Below are 15,769 nucleotides of genomic sequence, written 5' to 3'. Positions count from 1 at the left end.
CCTCGAGGAGGCCCATCAACGTCTTTATGTTCTGCAGAGTAAAACAACTCACTCTTCACAGAAGAAACGTGGAGAGGGTCCTGACAAAGTGCATCACTGTGTGGCTCGGGACCAGCAAAGCCTAATGAGTGGAGTGAGGTCAGCCGAGAGGATCATAGGGGTCTCCCTCTCCTCAAGCCAGGCCAGGCCAGGCCCGTCATCTCCCACCCGTCACACAGACTGTCTGTCAGGTCAAAGATACCGCATCATTAGGCCCAAGCCGTCAGACCTCTGAACTCCTGCATGTCACCCAGCCCCGTATCCCTGTGACAATCCCCCCATCACTTTACATTCAACAAGTTGACATGGCGGTGAGGGGCACCTCAGGTACTGCGAGTTTCGGTTTTCTATTAAATAAAATGGCCCTCAACATTTAACTACCCTGATGCTTGTCACGGTGCTGGGGAGAGGTGACACGCTACATGTCTGTGTCCACATGATGACATCACCGTCACCACTGCACCCTGGACATGCAACCACAGCAATCTCCTCTGCGTGTGTCTGTGCCACATGCACCCCATCAAGAACAAGTGCTACCAGTCCAATGAGGACCACCACTAAAGACATCTTCATCAAGCACTGCATCTGCGAAGCCCACAGCACCGTGAAGGACCACCTCCACCTCGCCCACTGCCATCTGCCAAAACGGTTTGTAGCATCTGTGCCAGTTCTGCCAGCTACTACCCTCCCTTGGTGGTCCCTACTCCGAAATCAGTGCTGCCCCCCTGGCCAGACGCTAGTGCCTTCTTGATTATCAGATGTTATTTATGTATTACTGTCCCTTCATGCACCTTTTATTTTACATTTCTTTATCTATTTCTAGTATATTGAAGTTCTCCCCTTGTCCCTTATTTATGCTGCACTGAGCGTCACTTCGTGTCACTGCATGCTGCAATGTGGTACCTCAGCTGGAAGCTTCGGGGGTCTTCAAATCTCAAAAGTGCTTTGTTCCTAAAGTAACCAGAAGCTCTCAGCTCCTTACGGTCACAGAGGCTGTCCTTTGCCACTCTGCAGTGTGTTGCAATAGGCTGTAACGACAGGGATGTGCCACGTACCCTAAACGTTGTCTGCCAGGCTTGTTCAGGGGTCTCCACAACTGCTTTTTAATGTTCTCCTCCCGTATTCTCTTCTGTCGAGCCGCCTTCTTTTTCTTGATGTTCTTGAACTGGTGTTTTGTCACCATCTAGTGGTTATCCTTGGGCACGACAGCTCCTTTTGTTTAATTATTTTGTCATCGTTTTTCCAGCTTCAGTGACACAAGGTCAGGGTTCTGCTACATCGGTGATGTTCATTGGGGGTTTCAGGTCTTTCAAATAGACACCACTACTTCCTCCAAACGCCCCAGGCAGACCCGGCTGGAATGATCAGCTCTCAGGTTGTGTCTATGGCCTGCTCCTCTTGATCCTCAGCCACCTCAATGTCTTCTTCTTCTGGATGCCTGTGACACCAAGGAGACTGTAGGCCTCATACAAGGATCAAGCAGCAAAGCCTCTGCTGCCCACCTCTTTCTCATCACAGCATGTTCTCCACCAGGTCTCCATAAGTAGTTTGTTTTCTCTTATTTGCATCTTCCATCCTTTCCTACCATTAGCTCCAGCACGACCAACTGCGTCAATGATTCTGGAAAACGTACTGTCTGACCCAAAGGTGGTCTCTAAGATGTGTTCTGGGAAGCAAAGCTGTTTCCCCAGGCCCATCTTCTTTTGCCAACTGTGCTGTTCCAAGAATTCCTGTTCTTGCTTTCGATTGAAGTGTAGGCTTCACTCCCATTCGGCCAAATGATCATTCGTGTTGTTAGGTGAAGGGACTTTGACTTGTTTTTGGTACTGCCAATTGTTGCTGTATCAGAACCTAGAGAGGCCACAGTCAGTGCCCACTGGCAGCAGAACACCAAACACCATCAGGCTGAGCACAGGCACCTCAACCCCCAAAGGCCTACTATTGTTCACGCTGCTCATCCACAACTGGACCTCCGAGTCCAATGTCTGTGTCAAGTATGAGGATGATACCAGCATAGTGGGCCTGGTCAGCAACAATGAGGACACATCTTAGAGAGAGGAGGCTTGAACCCCTCTGGTGTCTCCGAATGTCGATAGTGCCATCTTGCCTTTTGTTTGCATTTCGTAACTCATGCACACACAAGGATTAGATGCCGAGTCAATGTGTCCAACATTCCTCCAAACAGAGAGGGAATGCCTGTGGCGTAACAGTGAGTTTTGTTGCTATTAACAGCTGATTGTTGCCATCTACCCCTGGATGTCGACAAAAGTTGACATCCGCCCTGAAAGAGTTAATGCAAACCTGCTCCAGACATCAGATTGGGCTGAAGGGGACAATGACCCTAAGAACAAAGCAAACACGACACTTGAGTGGCTCCGGGACAACGCTAGGACCGTCCATGAGTTGCTCAGCCAGAGCCCCAGACATTAGCCCAACTGAATATCACTTGGAGACCTGAAAAGAATTAATGCCATGCATTGTTCTTAGCAGTCGTTAGCACTTTGTGGAATTAACTGTTCAGTGCCACCCTCCAGAATATCAAACAAAACAGCAGAGGCATTTGGGGAGAGAATACTGGAGATGATAAACACAAGGGTAACAAATCATAGCAAACAGCTTTATAATACATTTGGCTCCTTCATATTACTTTTTAATTTACTACTCTAATCGTTTTGATTTCTGAGGACTACGTTTTTACCATCTGCTTCGTCTTGGCACCACTGAGATAACCAGAACGGTCTATTTGAAGAGGACAAGGAATGACTTCTAGAAAGTCTGATTCACAAAAGAAAAAAAAGAAAAGACAATACTAGGCGTATGCAATGAAAATACCTTTGAAGACAACCAGCAAAAACAAAATGCTGCTATACAATTTTATATGCAACCAAGAATGTTATATGAACATCTTAATAATGAAAATATAAAATTGTAATTATGAGTAGCCTGCTTTTATCCATTGGAGTAAAAATACACATCACTAAAATCAAATACAAAATGTTTATTTTTTCCAAGGTTCAATTTGCAAAATGACTAGAAAAATATACAACAAATATTCAACTTTGCACACCAATAAATTCTGAGAAAAAAAATTCACATTTTCCCCATTTAGCATTTTGTTTAACCACATTCCACTCAGGCTTCCCCACAGTACCCAGAATCGTTGGAAAGTTGAGAATTTGAACCTTGGTTGGATGAGGAATTCCAGATGTCCAAATTCATGTGGCAGCCAAAAGGATCAAAGCCAGAATACTGCTTTTGTCTGCAGTGGATACTCTGTTCTCTGCTAAAAGTTGGGTGGGAAGAGTGAGGTACTGATCGCATATTGTGCTGGAAGTGGCTTTGATATGGATCACTTTGAGGAGTCCAAATAGAGCCAAACAAACTGGACATTGGGGAGAGGCTTCGGGTTCCTGAGAAGTATGCCTGTAACAAAAACCCCAATGATAAGCAACTTAAACACAACAGCTAAAATACCATTTTGTGTCTTCACAATTACCAGACTGAATCAAAACAGTACGTGTAAAGGTGCCTCCATAATAATAAGACAAAAAAAGCACCATTCACATTTTTTCCATGACCTGGTTGTTATCTACAGTGCATCCGGAAAGTATTCACAGCGCATCACTTTTTCCACATTTTGTTATGTTACAGCCTTATTCCAAAATTGATTAAATTCATTTTTTTCCTCAGAATTCTACACACAACACCACATAATGACAACGTGAAAAAAGTTTACTTGAGATTTTTGCAAATTTATTAAAAATAAAAAAATTGAGAAAGCACATGTACATAAGTATTCACAGCCTTTGCCATGAAGCTCCAAATTGAGCTCAGGTGCATCCTGTTTCTCCTGATCATCCTTGAGATGTTTCTGCAGCTTCATTGGAGTCCACATGTGGTCAATTCAGTTGATTGGACATGACTTTGAAAGGCACACACCTGTCTATAGAAGGTCCCACAGATCACAGTTCACATCAGAGCACAAACCAAGCATGAAGTCAAAGGAATAGTCTATAGACCTCTGAGACAGGATTGTCTCGAGGCACAAATCTGGGGAAGGTTACAGAAAAATTTCTGCTGCTTTGAAGGTCCCAATGAGATCAGTGGCCTCCATCATCCGTAAGTGGAATAAGTTCAAAACCACCAGGACTCTTCCTAGAGGTGGCCGGCCATCTAAACTGAGTGATCAGGGGAGAGGTGCCTTAGTCAGGTAGGTGACCAAGAACCCGATGGTCACTCTGTCAGAGCTCCAGAGGTCCTCTGTGGAGAGAGGAGAACCTTCCAGAAGGATAACCATCTCTGCAGCAATCCACCAATCAGGCCTGTATGGTAGAGTGGCCAGACAGAAGCCACTGCTTAGTAAAAGGCACATGGCAGCCCGCCTGGAGTTTGCCAAAAGGCACCTGAAAGACTTTCAGACCATGAGAAACAAAATTCTCTGGTCTGATGAGACAAAGATTGAACTCTTTGGTGTGAATGCCAGGCGTCACGTTTGGAGGAAACCAGGCACCGCTCATCACCAGGCCAATACCATCCCTACAGTGAAGCATGGTGGTGGCAGCATCAGGAACTGGGAGACTAGTCAGGATAAAGGGAAAGATGACTGCAGCAATGTACAGAGACATCCTGGATGAAAACCTGCTCCAGAGCGCTCTTGACCTCAGACTGGGACGGTTCATCTTTCAGCAGGACAACGACCCTAAGCACACAGCCAAGATATCAAAGGAGTGACTTCAGGACAACTCTGTGAATGTTCTTGAGTGGCCCAGCCAGAGCCCAGACTTGAATCTGATTGAACATCTCTGGAGAGATCTTAAAATGGCTGTGCACCGACGCTTCCCATCCAACCTGATGAAGCTTGAGAGGTGCTGCAAAGAGGAATGGGCGAAACTGGCCAAGGATAGGTGTGCCAAGCTTGTGGCATCATATTCAAAAAGACTTGAGGCTGGAATTGCTGCCAAAGGTGCATCGACAAAGTATTGAGCAAAGGCTGTGAATTCTTATGTACATGTGACTTCTCTTTTATTTTTAATAAATTTGCAAAAACCTCAAGTAAACTTTTTTCACGTTGTCATTATGGAGTGTTGTGTTTAGAATTCTGAGGAAAAAAATGAATTTAATCCATTTTGGAATAAGGCGGTAACATAAAATGTGGAAAAAGTGATGCGCTGGGAATACTTTCCGGATGTACTGTAGGTGACGACATTTTCATAGTCAATGCATTTTATAGAAACATTTATTATAGTTCATTTTGACATCTTGATATTAGACACAATCAAGGAAAAATCTTCACATACTTTATAGGTATATCTGTGGATTGAAGCTGCTTACATTTTAGTTAGCTTTCATAGGCTTGTGACAAGATAAGAAAATTAGGAAGTACTTACCTTGCTACCTATACAGTCATTTGAATCCCAAGACGTTGCTAAGTCTGGTGGTGACTCTTCGTTCCAAAAGGCCTGTGGAGTATACTGAACATTCTGCACCTCTTGAAATGCATTCTGGAAGTTCATGTTTCCTGAAATCATTATTTGAATCCTTATTAATACCTTCTTATATTGTACGCTTACATCTTAACACAAAAATTAATTTTCCTTGCAGGCATTTAAATGGGCCAGATTAATAGCCACAAAGTTTCATATGTATTACTGGTCAGGTACCTGAAACTCAGTACAAATAATTTGGCGTGTTTACTGAACAATAGTAATTTAATTACAGCTTTAGTAGGATGCAGCATTAAACTACATTCATAAAGATGACTATTCAGATTAGTGAATACAATTTTCATCTGCCTTCAAGTTCACTTGCAAAGATTACAATCATAATAATAAAATTATTGGAAATTTAAGAAAATGTAATAATTATTGGTTTATGGTTTGAAGAATGTGATGATTTTTAAAAAAGCATTTTTTTACATTTCCAAAAATATTATAATATTTGCAACAGAATATGTACCAGATCAGACATTTTATTATTTTCACTGCTCCATTTGCTCTTGGTGTAGCCATGTTAATTTCTGAAGGTTTAATCCTTGCACTCTATTTTATCATGCATTAGGATTTACAAGGCATATCAGCACCAGTACAAAGGTCCGTCTTGATTACTTCTATGGTAACATCAATGGCACTTATTTGTTGAGTGTACATCTCAGTCTTTGAGATGCACAGCCAACAGATGACAGGAAAACTTATGTAAATATAATAAAGAGTCTAATTAAGGAGTGCAAAACAACTAGAACTGTATTTAATGATACAAAAAATTCTGACAAGGATGGAAAGAAATTACTGATTATAAGCCTCAAAAAACACTGTACAGCTGGCAAAATGTTTTATTCAAATGATCTTAGTGATTTCTACTATAGATTTGATGCTTACAATTTTATTTTAGAACAGACAAAATATTATACTCAAAGATATCTGTATAACTTTTGACACCGTTTAATCACAATTTAAGTACTCTAAACTAGGGGTGGACAATGTCGGTCCTGGACGGCCACAGTGGTTGTAGGTTTTTGTTCCAACCCAGTTTCTTAATGAAAAGTCAAGTATTGCTGATGAAGAAGCACTTACTGCTCAAGTGACACTGTTGCTTCATTTTAGTGGTCTCGCTTGTTACGGCTCCCCACCCATAATTGCATATTTCAACCTTAAACAGCTGCATTCAATGTTTTAATGGCTCCTTATTAGCAATAAGATGCAAATGACAAAGCAGCCAGCAGTTCTCTATTCTTTTTTTTCCATTTATATCTGTGTGTGTTCATCAGGCACTGTCTGATTTAATGAAACACTTAATAGAAAAATGTGACAGACTGAAAATGATCCGTTTTAGGCTTCAAATAGTTTGGACAACTTCCTTGGAAAGGAAAAAATCTTATGATATAAGAACCTTAGATCTGAGATTGGCAAGGATAGGTTTATAATTAAGCGATTGGGTTGGAATGAAAACCTGTAGCCACTGCGGCTCTTCAGGACTGACATTGCTCTAAACCACAGGAAGCTATTGGTTCGGATTAAGCTTTTTATGTCAAAAATGGCCCTCCCTATTTATATAAAAATAAACACATCTGAGGAACCTGTATACACATTTTAGCAAAAAGACAGTTAGGCCTGCCTCATCCAGCTCCTTTCTCCGACTCTCACTCCAATCTGCATTCCAGAGTGGACTACAGCTTGGAAATTGTCTGAGTTACTGAGTTTTGCAGCCTTTGCAGTGGGCAAACAATCAGACACCAATGTTTAGCTAAAATTGGATATTAGGCCTTCTAGGCTTTTGTAGCTTTCTCAATGGGCAAATAATTAGACAACATTTAGCTTAAATGGAATATTAAGAAAAGGTGATATCTCTACAGATTTTACCCAAACAAAATGAACATAGATGGAGACCCATCTGAAAGTATGCATCTTGTGCTGACCCCTTACCTACTTTATACACTGAGGCAATCTTGGCCAATCAAAAAAGAGGATTTTCTTTTGATATCTGGGACACTGTATTAATCCCCAAGGGGAAATGATCGTTGAAGGTTGGAGCACAGGGTCAGCCACTGTGCAGTGCCCCTGGAGCAATTAAAAGTTTTTTAACTTGAATTGTGAACAAGTAAGCAGAAGTTATGTCTTCCCTTACATCTAGATGTGCACCTCTCTTCTTCTATCTTTGATCAGTGATTCTAAAATCAAGTCAAGCTTTAATCTTTGCCTCTGTGTCTGTGGGACAAGTCAAATCAGAGTGAAATCCTTCAAGAACAAAATCCCAGTTTCTAAACCATTTATATCGCGTTAGCCTGCTACCTTAACGACACGCAGAAAACTGCCTACCATCCACAGCAAGAACAGAAAAACTATGTCAATGATACAAAAATAGTATCATGAAATTTAGAGGCAAAAATAATTGAGTGCAACCCTCTTCAAAACAAATGAATGAACGCAAAATATTTGGCATCCTATTGTTTTAGAGATTTAAATATTGACTAAGCAGTCAGTCAAAGTGATTTTAACTAATTTAATAACTGGTACTGTAGAATAAGTCTGGAATGAACTTCTGGCTTTTACAAGCCTTTCAACTAGAAAAAAAGAAAGCAATTGAAGTATATTACATGATCTCTCCTACGTATAGCAATACACAGCTTTGATGTCACATAATAAAAAATAAACCAAAAATCTACTCTTTCTGAAAAAAAAAAGCTCTGGGAAAATGCAATCATACCATACGCACAAAGCTGTCCCATCTCACATTCTATCTTTATGTTGACATGTCTACAGTCAATATACAAACCGGATTCCAAAAAAGTTGGGACACTAAACAAATTGTGAATAAAAACTGAATGCAATGATGTGGAGATGGCAAATGTCAATATTTTATTTGTAATAGAACGTAGATGACAGATCAAACGTTTAATCCGAGTAAATGTATCATTTTAAAGGAAAAATATGTTGATTCAAAATTTCACGGTGTCAACAAATCCCAAAAAAGTTGGGACAAGTAGCAATAAGAGGCTGGAAAAAGTAAATTTGAGCATAACAAAGAGCTGGAAGACCAATTAACACTAATTAGGTCAATTGGCACCATGATTGGGTATAAAAAGAGCTTCTCAGAGTGGCAGTGTCTCTCAGAAGCCAAGATGGGTAGAGGATCACCAATTCCCACAATGTTGCGCACAAAGATAGTGGAGCAATATCAGAAAGGTGTTACCCAGTGAAATATTGCAAAGACTTTGCATCTATCATTATCAACTGTGCATAACATCATCCGAAGATTCAGAGAATCTGGAACAATCTCTGTGCGTAAGGGTCAAGGCCGTAAAACCATACTGGATGCCCGTGATCTCCGGGCCCTTAAACGACACTGCACCACAATCAGGAATGCTACTGTAAAGGAAATCACAGAATGGGCTCAGGAATACTTCCAGAAACCATTGTCAGTGAACACAATCCACCGTGCCATCCACCGTTGCCAGCTGAAACTCTACAGTGCAAAGAAGAAGCCATTTCTAAGCAAGATCCACAAGCTCAGGCGTTGTCACTGGGCCAGGGATCATTTAAAATGGAGTGTGGCAAAATGGAAGACTGTTCTGTGGTCAGACGAGTCACGAATCAAAGTTCTTTTTGGAAATCTGGGACGCCATGTCATCCGGACCAAAGAGGACAAGGACAACCCAAGTTGTTATCAACGCTCAGTTCAGAAGCCTGCATCTCTGATGGTATGGGGTTGCATGAGTGCGTGTGGCATGGGCAGCTTGTATGTCTGGAAAGGCACCATCAATGCAGAAAAATATATTCAGGTTCTAGAACAACATACGTCATCTCTTTCAGGGAAGACCCTGCATTTTTCAACAAGATAATGCCAGACCACATTCTGCATCAATCACAACATCATGGCTGCGTAGGAGAAGGATCCGGGTACTGAAATGGCCAGTCTGCAGTCCAGATCTTTCACCTATAGAGAACATTTGGCGCATCATAAAGAGGAAGGTGCGACAAAGAAGGCTCAAGATGATTGAACAGTTAGAGGCCTGTATTAGACAAGAATGGGAGAGCATTCCTATTTCTAAACTTGAGAAACTGGTCTCCTCGGTCCCCAGATGTCTGTTGAGTGTTGTAAGAAGAAGGGGAGATGCCACACAGTGGTGAAAATGGCCTTGTCCCAACTTTTTTGGGATTTGTTGACACCATGAAATTCTGAATCAACATATTTTCCCCTTAAAATGATACATTTTCTCAGTTTAAACTTTTGTTCCGTGATTTATGTTCTATTCTGAATAAAATATTAGAAGTTGGCACCTCCATATCATTGCATTCAGTTTTTATTCACGATTTGTATAGTGTCCCAACTTTTTTGGAATCCGGTTTGTACATCAAATCTACTGCTGGAAGTGATTTCTTTGCTGGTAAAAGATGGGAAGATTTGAAGCTTGATTATCTTAAGCCCCCTTTAATACCAGTTACAAATTTTAATCATATAACCTTAGCAAATCATGGACAGTTGTGACATATGACCATAATCACCACTCAAGTAGTGTGACACACCCAGCAATTTAAATGGGGTTGGTTTTGTTAAAAATCATAGGGTTGAACTCCTGTGTATGCGAGAGCTGACAAGTGACAATCTTCACCCAGAAGTACAGTGCATACAGTACTCACAAATAAGAGTATAGTTCAGTCATTATCTACAAGAAAAAGAAGAACAATGAAGAGAAAGAGCAGCCTCAAGAAACTTAATATTCTGGACTGCTCAAACAGAACTATGGAAACGGTACCAATGTCTATTTGATATCTCCTCGATCTATCGATAGACACACAGACAGACAGACAGATACTTTATTGCACCACAATAGAATAATAGCATAAATCCAATAGCTTTTAAGAAAAAAAGATCCAGAAACTGCAGTTGTTAAGTGAGATATACTATCCAATTTGAAGTCAAGTGAGATGCCAGTCTTAAATGACACATTATGCGAAAAACAAACATGAATATGTTGTGAACCTCTGATACAACAGTCAAAATATCTGCTGCAGCTACTCAAAGCACTGGGGATGGAGAAATGTGATGAGTACAGCATGGACTTAGTGTGAAAGCTGACCAAATAAAAATTTTAATTGTGCTTGCAGTGCAAAATAAAAACCTCAGGGGGCAATACATGTCAATTCCTGAAAGTTAAAATAGCAAAAATTATGCGTCTGAGTTAATGCAATGAAATAATGATTTGTTTTTGACCGTTTTAGTGAGTCCTAAATTATACTTAGGCATTTGTAATTAAGTTATCTGTTAAGTATGGTTTTACTTACATATGTGATTATACAAACAAAACAAACCACTCGCACTGTTTAATGTGTGAGAAAATACAAAATTTACAAATTCAACTTTCTCAGGAACTTAATAAGTGTGCAATTGTTAATGATACAATAATAATAATAAATAATAATGGATTAAACTTGCTTTATGTATTTTAAAAGATACTAACTAGAATTTATTTATAAGTAAAAGACAAATAAGTAAATTATTGATATGGCACTAATATGATACATAAAATATAATTTCAATTGCTGTAGAATGAAAAATATTTACCTTCATAAGCTACACAATGGCCATTTTGATCAGAGTAATGGTAAGGAGCTGCATACTGGCTGGTAGTCCATGGAAAACTAAAAAAGAAAATAACAGAAAATAACAATGTTCTTTATATTTATGTAAAATTACCCTTAAAAGCTTAAATCTGCGCCCGTGTTTTAAATGAAGAACACATTTTCAAGTAACAGCAGGCACACACCGTAATGATAATTCACTTTATAAATTTTAAGGACTACAATCACGTCTCCTCCTAACCTGGAGAAAGAAAAAAAAAAAAGTTGCATTTTTGTTGTCTGAAACCGGAAGTACTTGTTCTGCGATTTTTGATGACACATGCGAACAGTCCTCCTCACAACACATCGATCGATGGCCTTGAAGTTACACTGGCATCAGCAGAGGATGGACCATTACATTGTTTTTCAGAAACAGTAAAAGAGTGACAGGCAGTTTCAGACAACGAAAATACGCCCATTTTGTTGTTTTTCAGCTAATACACTTTCATTATTTGAATCACAAATAAATCCAGAAAAGTATGTGTAATTTAAGTTTCTGACTGCTATTTGTTACCACACAATTAAAAAATACCTTATTTTCCATCATTTTATTTAATCAAAAATCAAAATCTGAAAATTCCTTTCATTTTCGTTTTTGCTTCTAAAATGAAATTTCAAATACCAAAAAGTACACGGACCCAAACCTCTCTCAACTTGCATCTAATTTATCATATATGCAGCAACCCCCTAACCCTCCAAAAGAAAACAAACAGTTGTATAAATATTACATAGAAACTTACTGACTATATATGGCACCAGCATTTTCTGGGGGGATGAAAGACATGTTTTCAGATGTATTGTATCGGAAACCATTAGTTAATGCAGTAGGCATTGGAGACCATATTTCTTCTGACTGACATGGGCCTAAAGCTGAAGACAGAAAAGAAAAACAGTTACAGAGTTGAACATTTATTTACAATTGATGGAAGCTACAGTCATCTGACTTACTCATATTTCTCTCAACTCCTGATGCTACAGAAGCAAAGCTGAGAGTGGGTACCGATTCTGGGATGTGGCATTTCTCCCCTTGATTCAGGTTATGCACACTGTGGTAAAGCAGAAAATAAAAAAAAAAAACTTAAATTAAATTATTCACAAACAGAAATCAGCTTTCTGGACATAATCATTCGCATAAAGGATGGTACCCTTATGACCTCTATTTTTCAGAAACCAACAGACAGATGGACATATCTAAGAAATGACTATATATATATATATATATATATATATATATATATATATATATATATATATATATAAAATAAAATCAGATATCAAGGTATCAATGTAATGAAAAATTTACATACTTAAATAAGCAGCAAAAATTGTTTTTACAAAAAGAGTTTTCTACAGGTTTAGTGACTCTACAATTGTAACATCAATGCTATGCAAGAAACTTACTTGTTAAACATTTGGAAATTAAGTAGATTCAATATTTTTTAAGATAATGAGTTAATCACAAAGGTTATTAAAACTGTGAGTGAAAAGTGCAGTTTATTCTATTGCCAAAACAACCACCATAGTTTTAACAATTATGAACTTCAGAAGCATTAAATGGAGTACAATGATTCTCTTTCAAAACTGCACCTGGTAAATTCTTTTCATATACTAGATAATGGGGCAAAAACATTAAGAGACACATCCATACATTTGCTTCTTATAAATGTCATCATCATCTTTAATATGTTGCTTTGCTTATTGACCATAGATAAAATCAAAGAGAAGTTAAAAGATCTTCTGAGCATTATGCTCCAGGATAAAGATGCATCTTTATCTAAACCTTTCTGTACATATTCTGTACCTTATTATTCTTTCATCATTGAATACTGTCCTGGCAATCTTTACTATCTATGCCTATAGGTAAATAGAACAAATTTTTATATTTTGATTGACTCATTTATAGCTTTACATAAATCAAACGGAACTTGTAACTTAACATTAACACTGCAAAAACTGATGCTGAATACAATACAAGGTACTCGGATACGGCTATCAAATTGTTTGGCTACAGATGTCTATAAGCATAATAAATGTGGCTGTATTACTTCTGTTATAAAGCTATTTTTTTATTATTTGCTTTGAAATACCTTTGAATTCTATAACTTGAGTTCAGTGGTTGGCAACATTCTTTGTCAGGTAGAAAGGCAAAAACATGGTCGTCTCCTGAACAGAACAAAATCCAATTATTAATCTTTAATTATGACAATTTTTAATAAGATTTTTTTTTTGTTTGTTTAAATTGAATGAAGCATCAGATCACTTCACTCAGGTATTCAAAATGACCTACTTTTTGTTGTAGAGGAAATGCAGTTTAATTTGGTAGTACTGTGATCTTTTTCTCCTTCCAGGCTGCTGGCACTACTCCAACTACCCCAGCTTCCTCTGCTGTCTCTGACACTGCCTGAAGAGCTACCAGAGTCTGAACTAGAGTCAGAAAACAATCTTCTGGCATTACAGCTCCTCCTTGGATTAGCCATGCTTGTCCCTAATTTACAAACAAATAAACATGCATAATGCCTAAGAAAATACTATAAATAAATAATAAATGAGTAAATTTCGAGAAAAATAAAAATGGAAATGATATTTAAACAAAGGTATTATTTGCTCAAACAAAACACACCAGCAATACAATTACATTGCCTATGAAAAGCATTTAGCCCCTTGGGAGTTTTCACATTTTATTTGTTAGGCAACACTGAATTACATTTGATTTAATTTAGCTTTTTTGATAATGATCAACATTAAGACTCTTTAATCTCAAAGTGAAAACAATTCTCTGCAAAGTGGTCTAACGTAATTAAATATAAAATAATTACAGTGGAACCTCTAGATACGATCACCTCTGTATACGAGAAATTCAAGATAAGAGGAAAGTATGAGTGAAAAATTTGGATCTAAATACGAGCATTGGCTCGCGTAACGAGCCACGAGCCAGGCTGTGGTTATGCGTGACGTGTTTCCCGATCTACCTCGACTTGGGGATTCACCCAAGCTGACGCTGCTCATTGTTCCTTGTTCTCCCGTAGCGTGAGGATCTACGCGTTTGTGCGCTTGTGATTTCATTGTTTCGCTGTAGCAGTTCGCTGTTAAAGCATATTCAAAAATATCGCGGACATGCAGACGGAGAATAGGAGACGATTTCCCTCAAGAGGAGAGAGGCGCGCGCAGAGAGAGAGAGAGAGAGAGAGAGAGAGAGAGAGAGAGAGACGCGCGAGCGAGCGAGAGATAAGGAGAGAGAGAGAGGCGTGAGCGAGAGAGATAAGGAGAGAGAGAGAGAGAGACGCGTGCTCGAACGAGAGAGATAAGGAGAGAGAGATGCGCACGAGAGAGAACCACCATCAGCTCAGTTATGCTCACATGATGGTCAGCAGACAAAGTGTATCCATAATACTTGTATTGCAAGACATCGCTCATTTTATCAAGTCAAAATTAATTAAAAACTTTAGCTCATCTTGCAAAACACTCGAAAACCAAGTTACTTGCAAACCGAGGTTCCACTTGTATATATTATTTATCAGTGTTATTTGTTAGGAAAATTGATTTTTATGCTGATATTTTTGGGGGTGCGGAACGGATTAACTGGATTTCCATTATTTTCAATGGGAAAGTTTGTTCTAGATACGAGAAATTTGCTATACAAGCTCAGTGCTGGAACGAATTAAACTCGTATCTCAAGGTTCCACTGTAATAATAATAATAATTATTCAAACCTATTAATGTAACACACCTAAAGTCTCACTGGTGTAGCCAAATGATTTTAGAAGAAATAAAATTAGCTTGATAGATATCAGTTGTCTGTAGTTATGGGGTTTCAATTGATTTGTAGCACAAATGCACCTGTATCTGAAAAGTCCAAATCGTGGTGACACAGTATTATGGCCTAACCTACACAATGAAGACAAAAGAGCATGCCAAGCAACTTAGTGAAATGCTGATTGTAAAGTACATGTCGGGATCCAATGCCCCCTTGTAATCACACCATTATAATGTCACTACATACTGTACATGCCCACAGGGCCAAAGAGAAAATATACGAGTTATATGAATGCATATAAAAGCAGACTATAAAAATTTCAGGTAATCGTTTCTGTTGGAGTGTCATTTAAGTATAATACATGGCACTTTATATTACTAGTCTGTGGGAAACACACAGTAAAAGAAGGAATTCTATTTTACTGTGTACATATGACAATACAGCTGAACTTGAACATTTGAACTCTGCCTTTATAAACCATGGAGCTCTAATTAAAGATAGTGCAGCCTTCTCTGTTAAGGTGTGAATGCTTTTTCTTTTTCTCCATTTTTATTACTTTACCACTCCTCTTTAAATTTCTCTTTCTGGACTGTTGTGCTGCTAAAATGGCTCATGTACATATCTCTCCCAGCATTACCGACAGTATATACTTTTATTATCAACCATTTGAAATTTAGATATAACTATACTTCTGTCCATTGTTGGAACTCTAATAAATCAATTTGGGGTTGTCCATTTAAAATTTAGATATAACCACTCTTCAATCAATTCTTTGAATTATCCTAATACAATTTTGGGTTGCTCTGACTACAAGTCTATCCTGGAAAGCACAACTAGGCAGAATGCCTGCTCACTATCAGGC

At 38.7% G+C, this 15,769-nt stretch overlaps 1 protein-coding gene across 1 annotated transcript in view; it reads right to left on the bottom strand.

Annotated features, from left to right (window-relative positions):
• Window positions 1-3,017: 3,017 nt before the first annotated feature.
• The window catches only part of tmem131l (transmembrane 131 like), a 121,923-nt gene continuing 109,171 nt past the window's right edge, over window positions 3,018-15,769 (bottom strand). Inside the window, exons 28-34 of the mRNA XM_039750277.1 lie at window positions 13,441-13,638; window positions 13,241-13,316; window positions 12,102-12,199; window positions 11,894-12,023; window positions 11,098-11,174; window positions 5,427-5,557; window positions 3,018-3,462 (exon numbers count right to left, since the gene is read on the bottom strand). Of these exons, the coding sequence (XP_039606211.1) occupies window positions 3,172-3,462; window positions 5,427-5,557; window positions 11,098-11,174; window positions 11,894-12,023; window positions 12,102-12,199; window positions 13,241-13,316; window positions 13,441-13,638 (1,001 nt within the window). The 3' untranslated portion in view covers window positions 3,018-3,171. The remainder of the gene's footprint in view (window positions 3,463-5,426; window positions 5,558-11,097; window positions 11,175-11,893; window positions 12,024-12,101; window positions 12,200-13,240; window positions 13,317-13,440; window positions 13,639-15,769) is intronic.

The sequence above is a fragment of the Polypterus senegalus genome, chromosome 4 (assembly GCF_016835505.1).
Source record: "Polypterus senegalus isolate Bchr_013 chromosome 4, ASM1683550v1, whole genome shotgun sequence".
NCBI lineage: Eukaryota > Metazoa > Chordata > Cladistia > Polypteriformes > Polypteridae > Polypterus > Polypterus senegalus.
The sequence above is the reverse complement of the archived record's forward strand: the minus strand, read 5'-3'. Positions and strand labels throughout refer to the sequence as shown.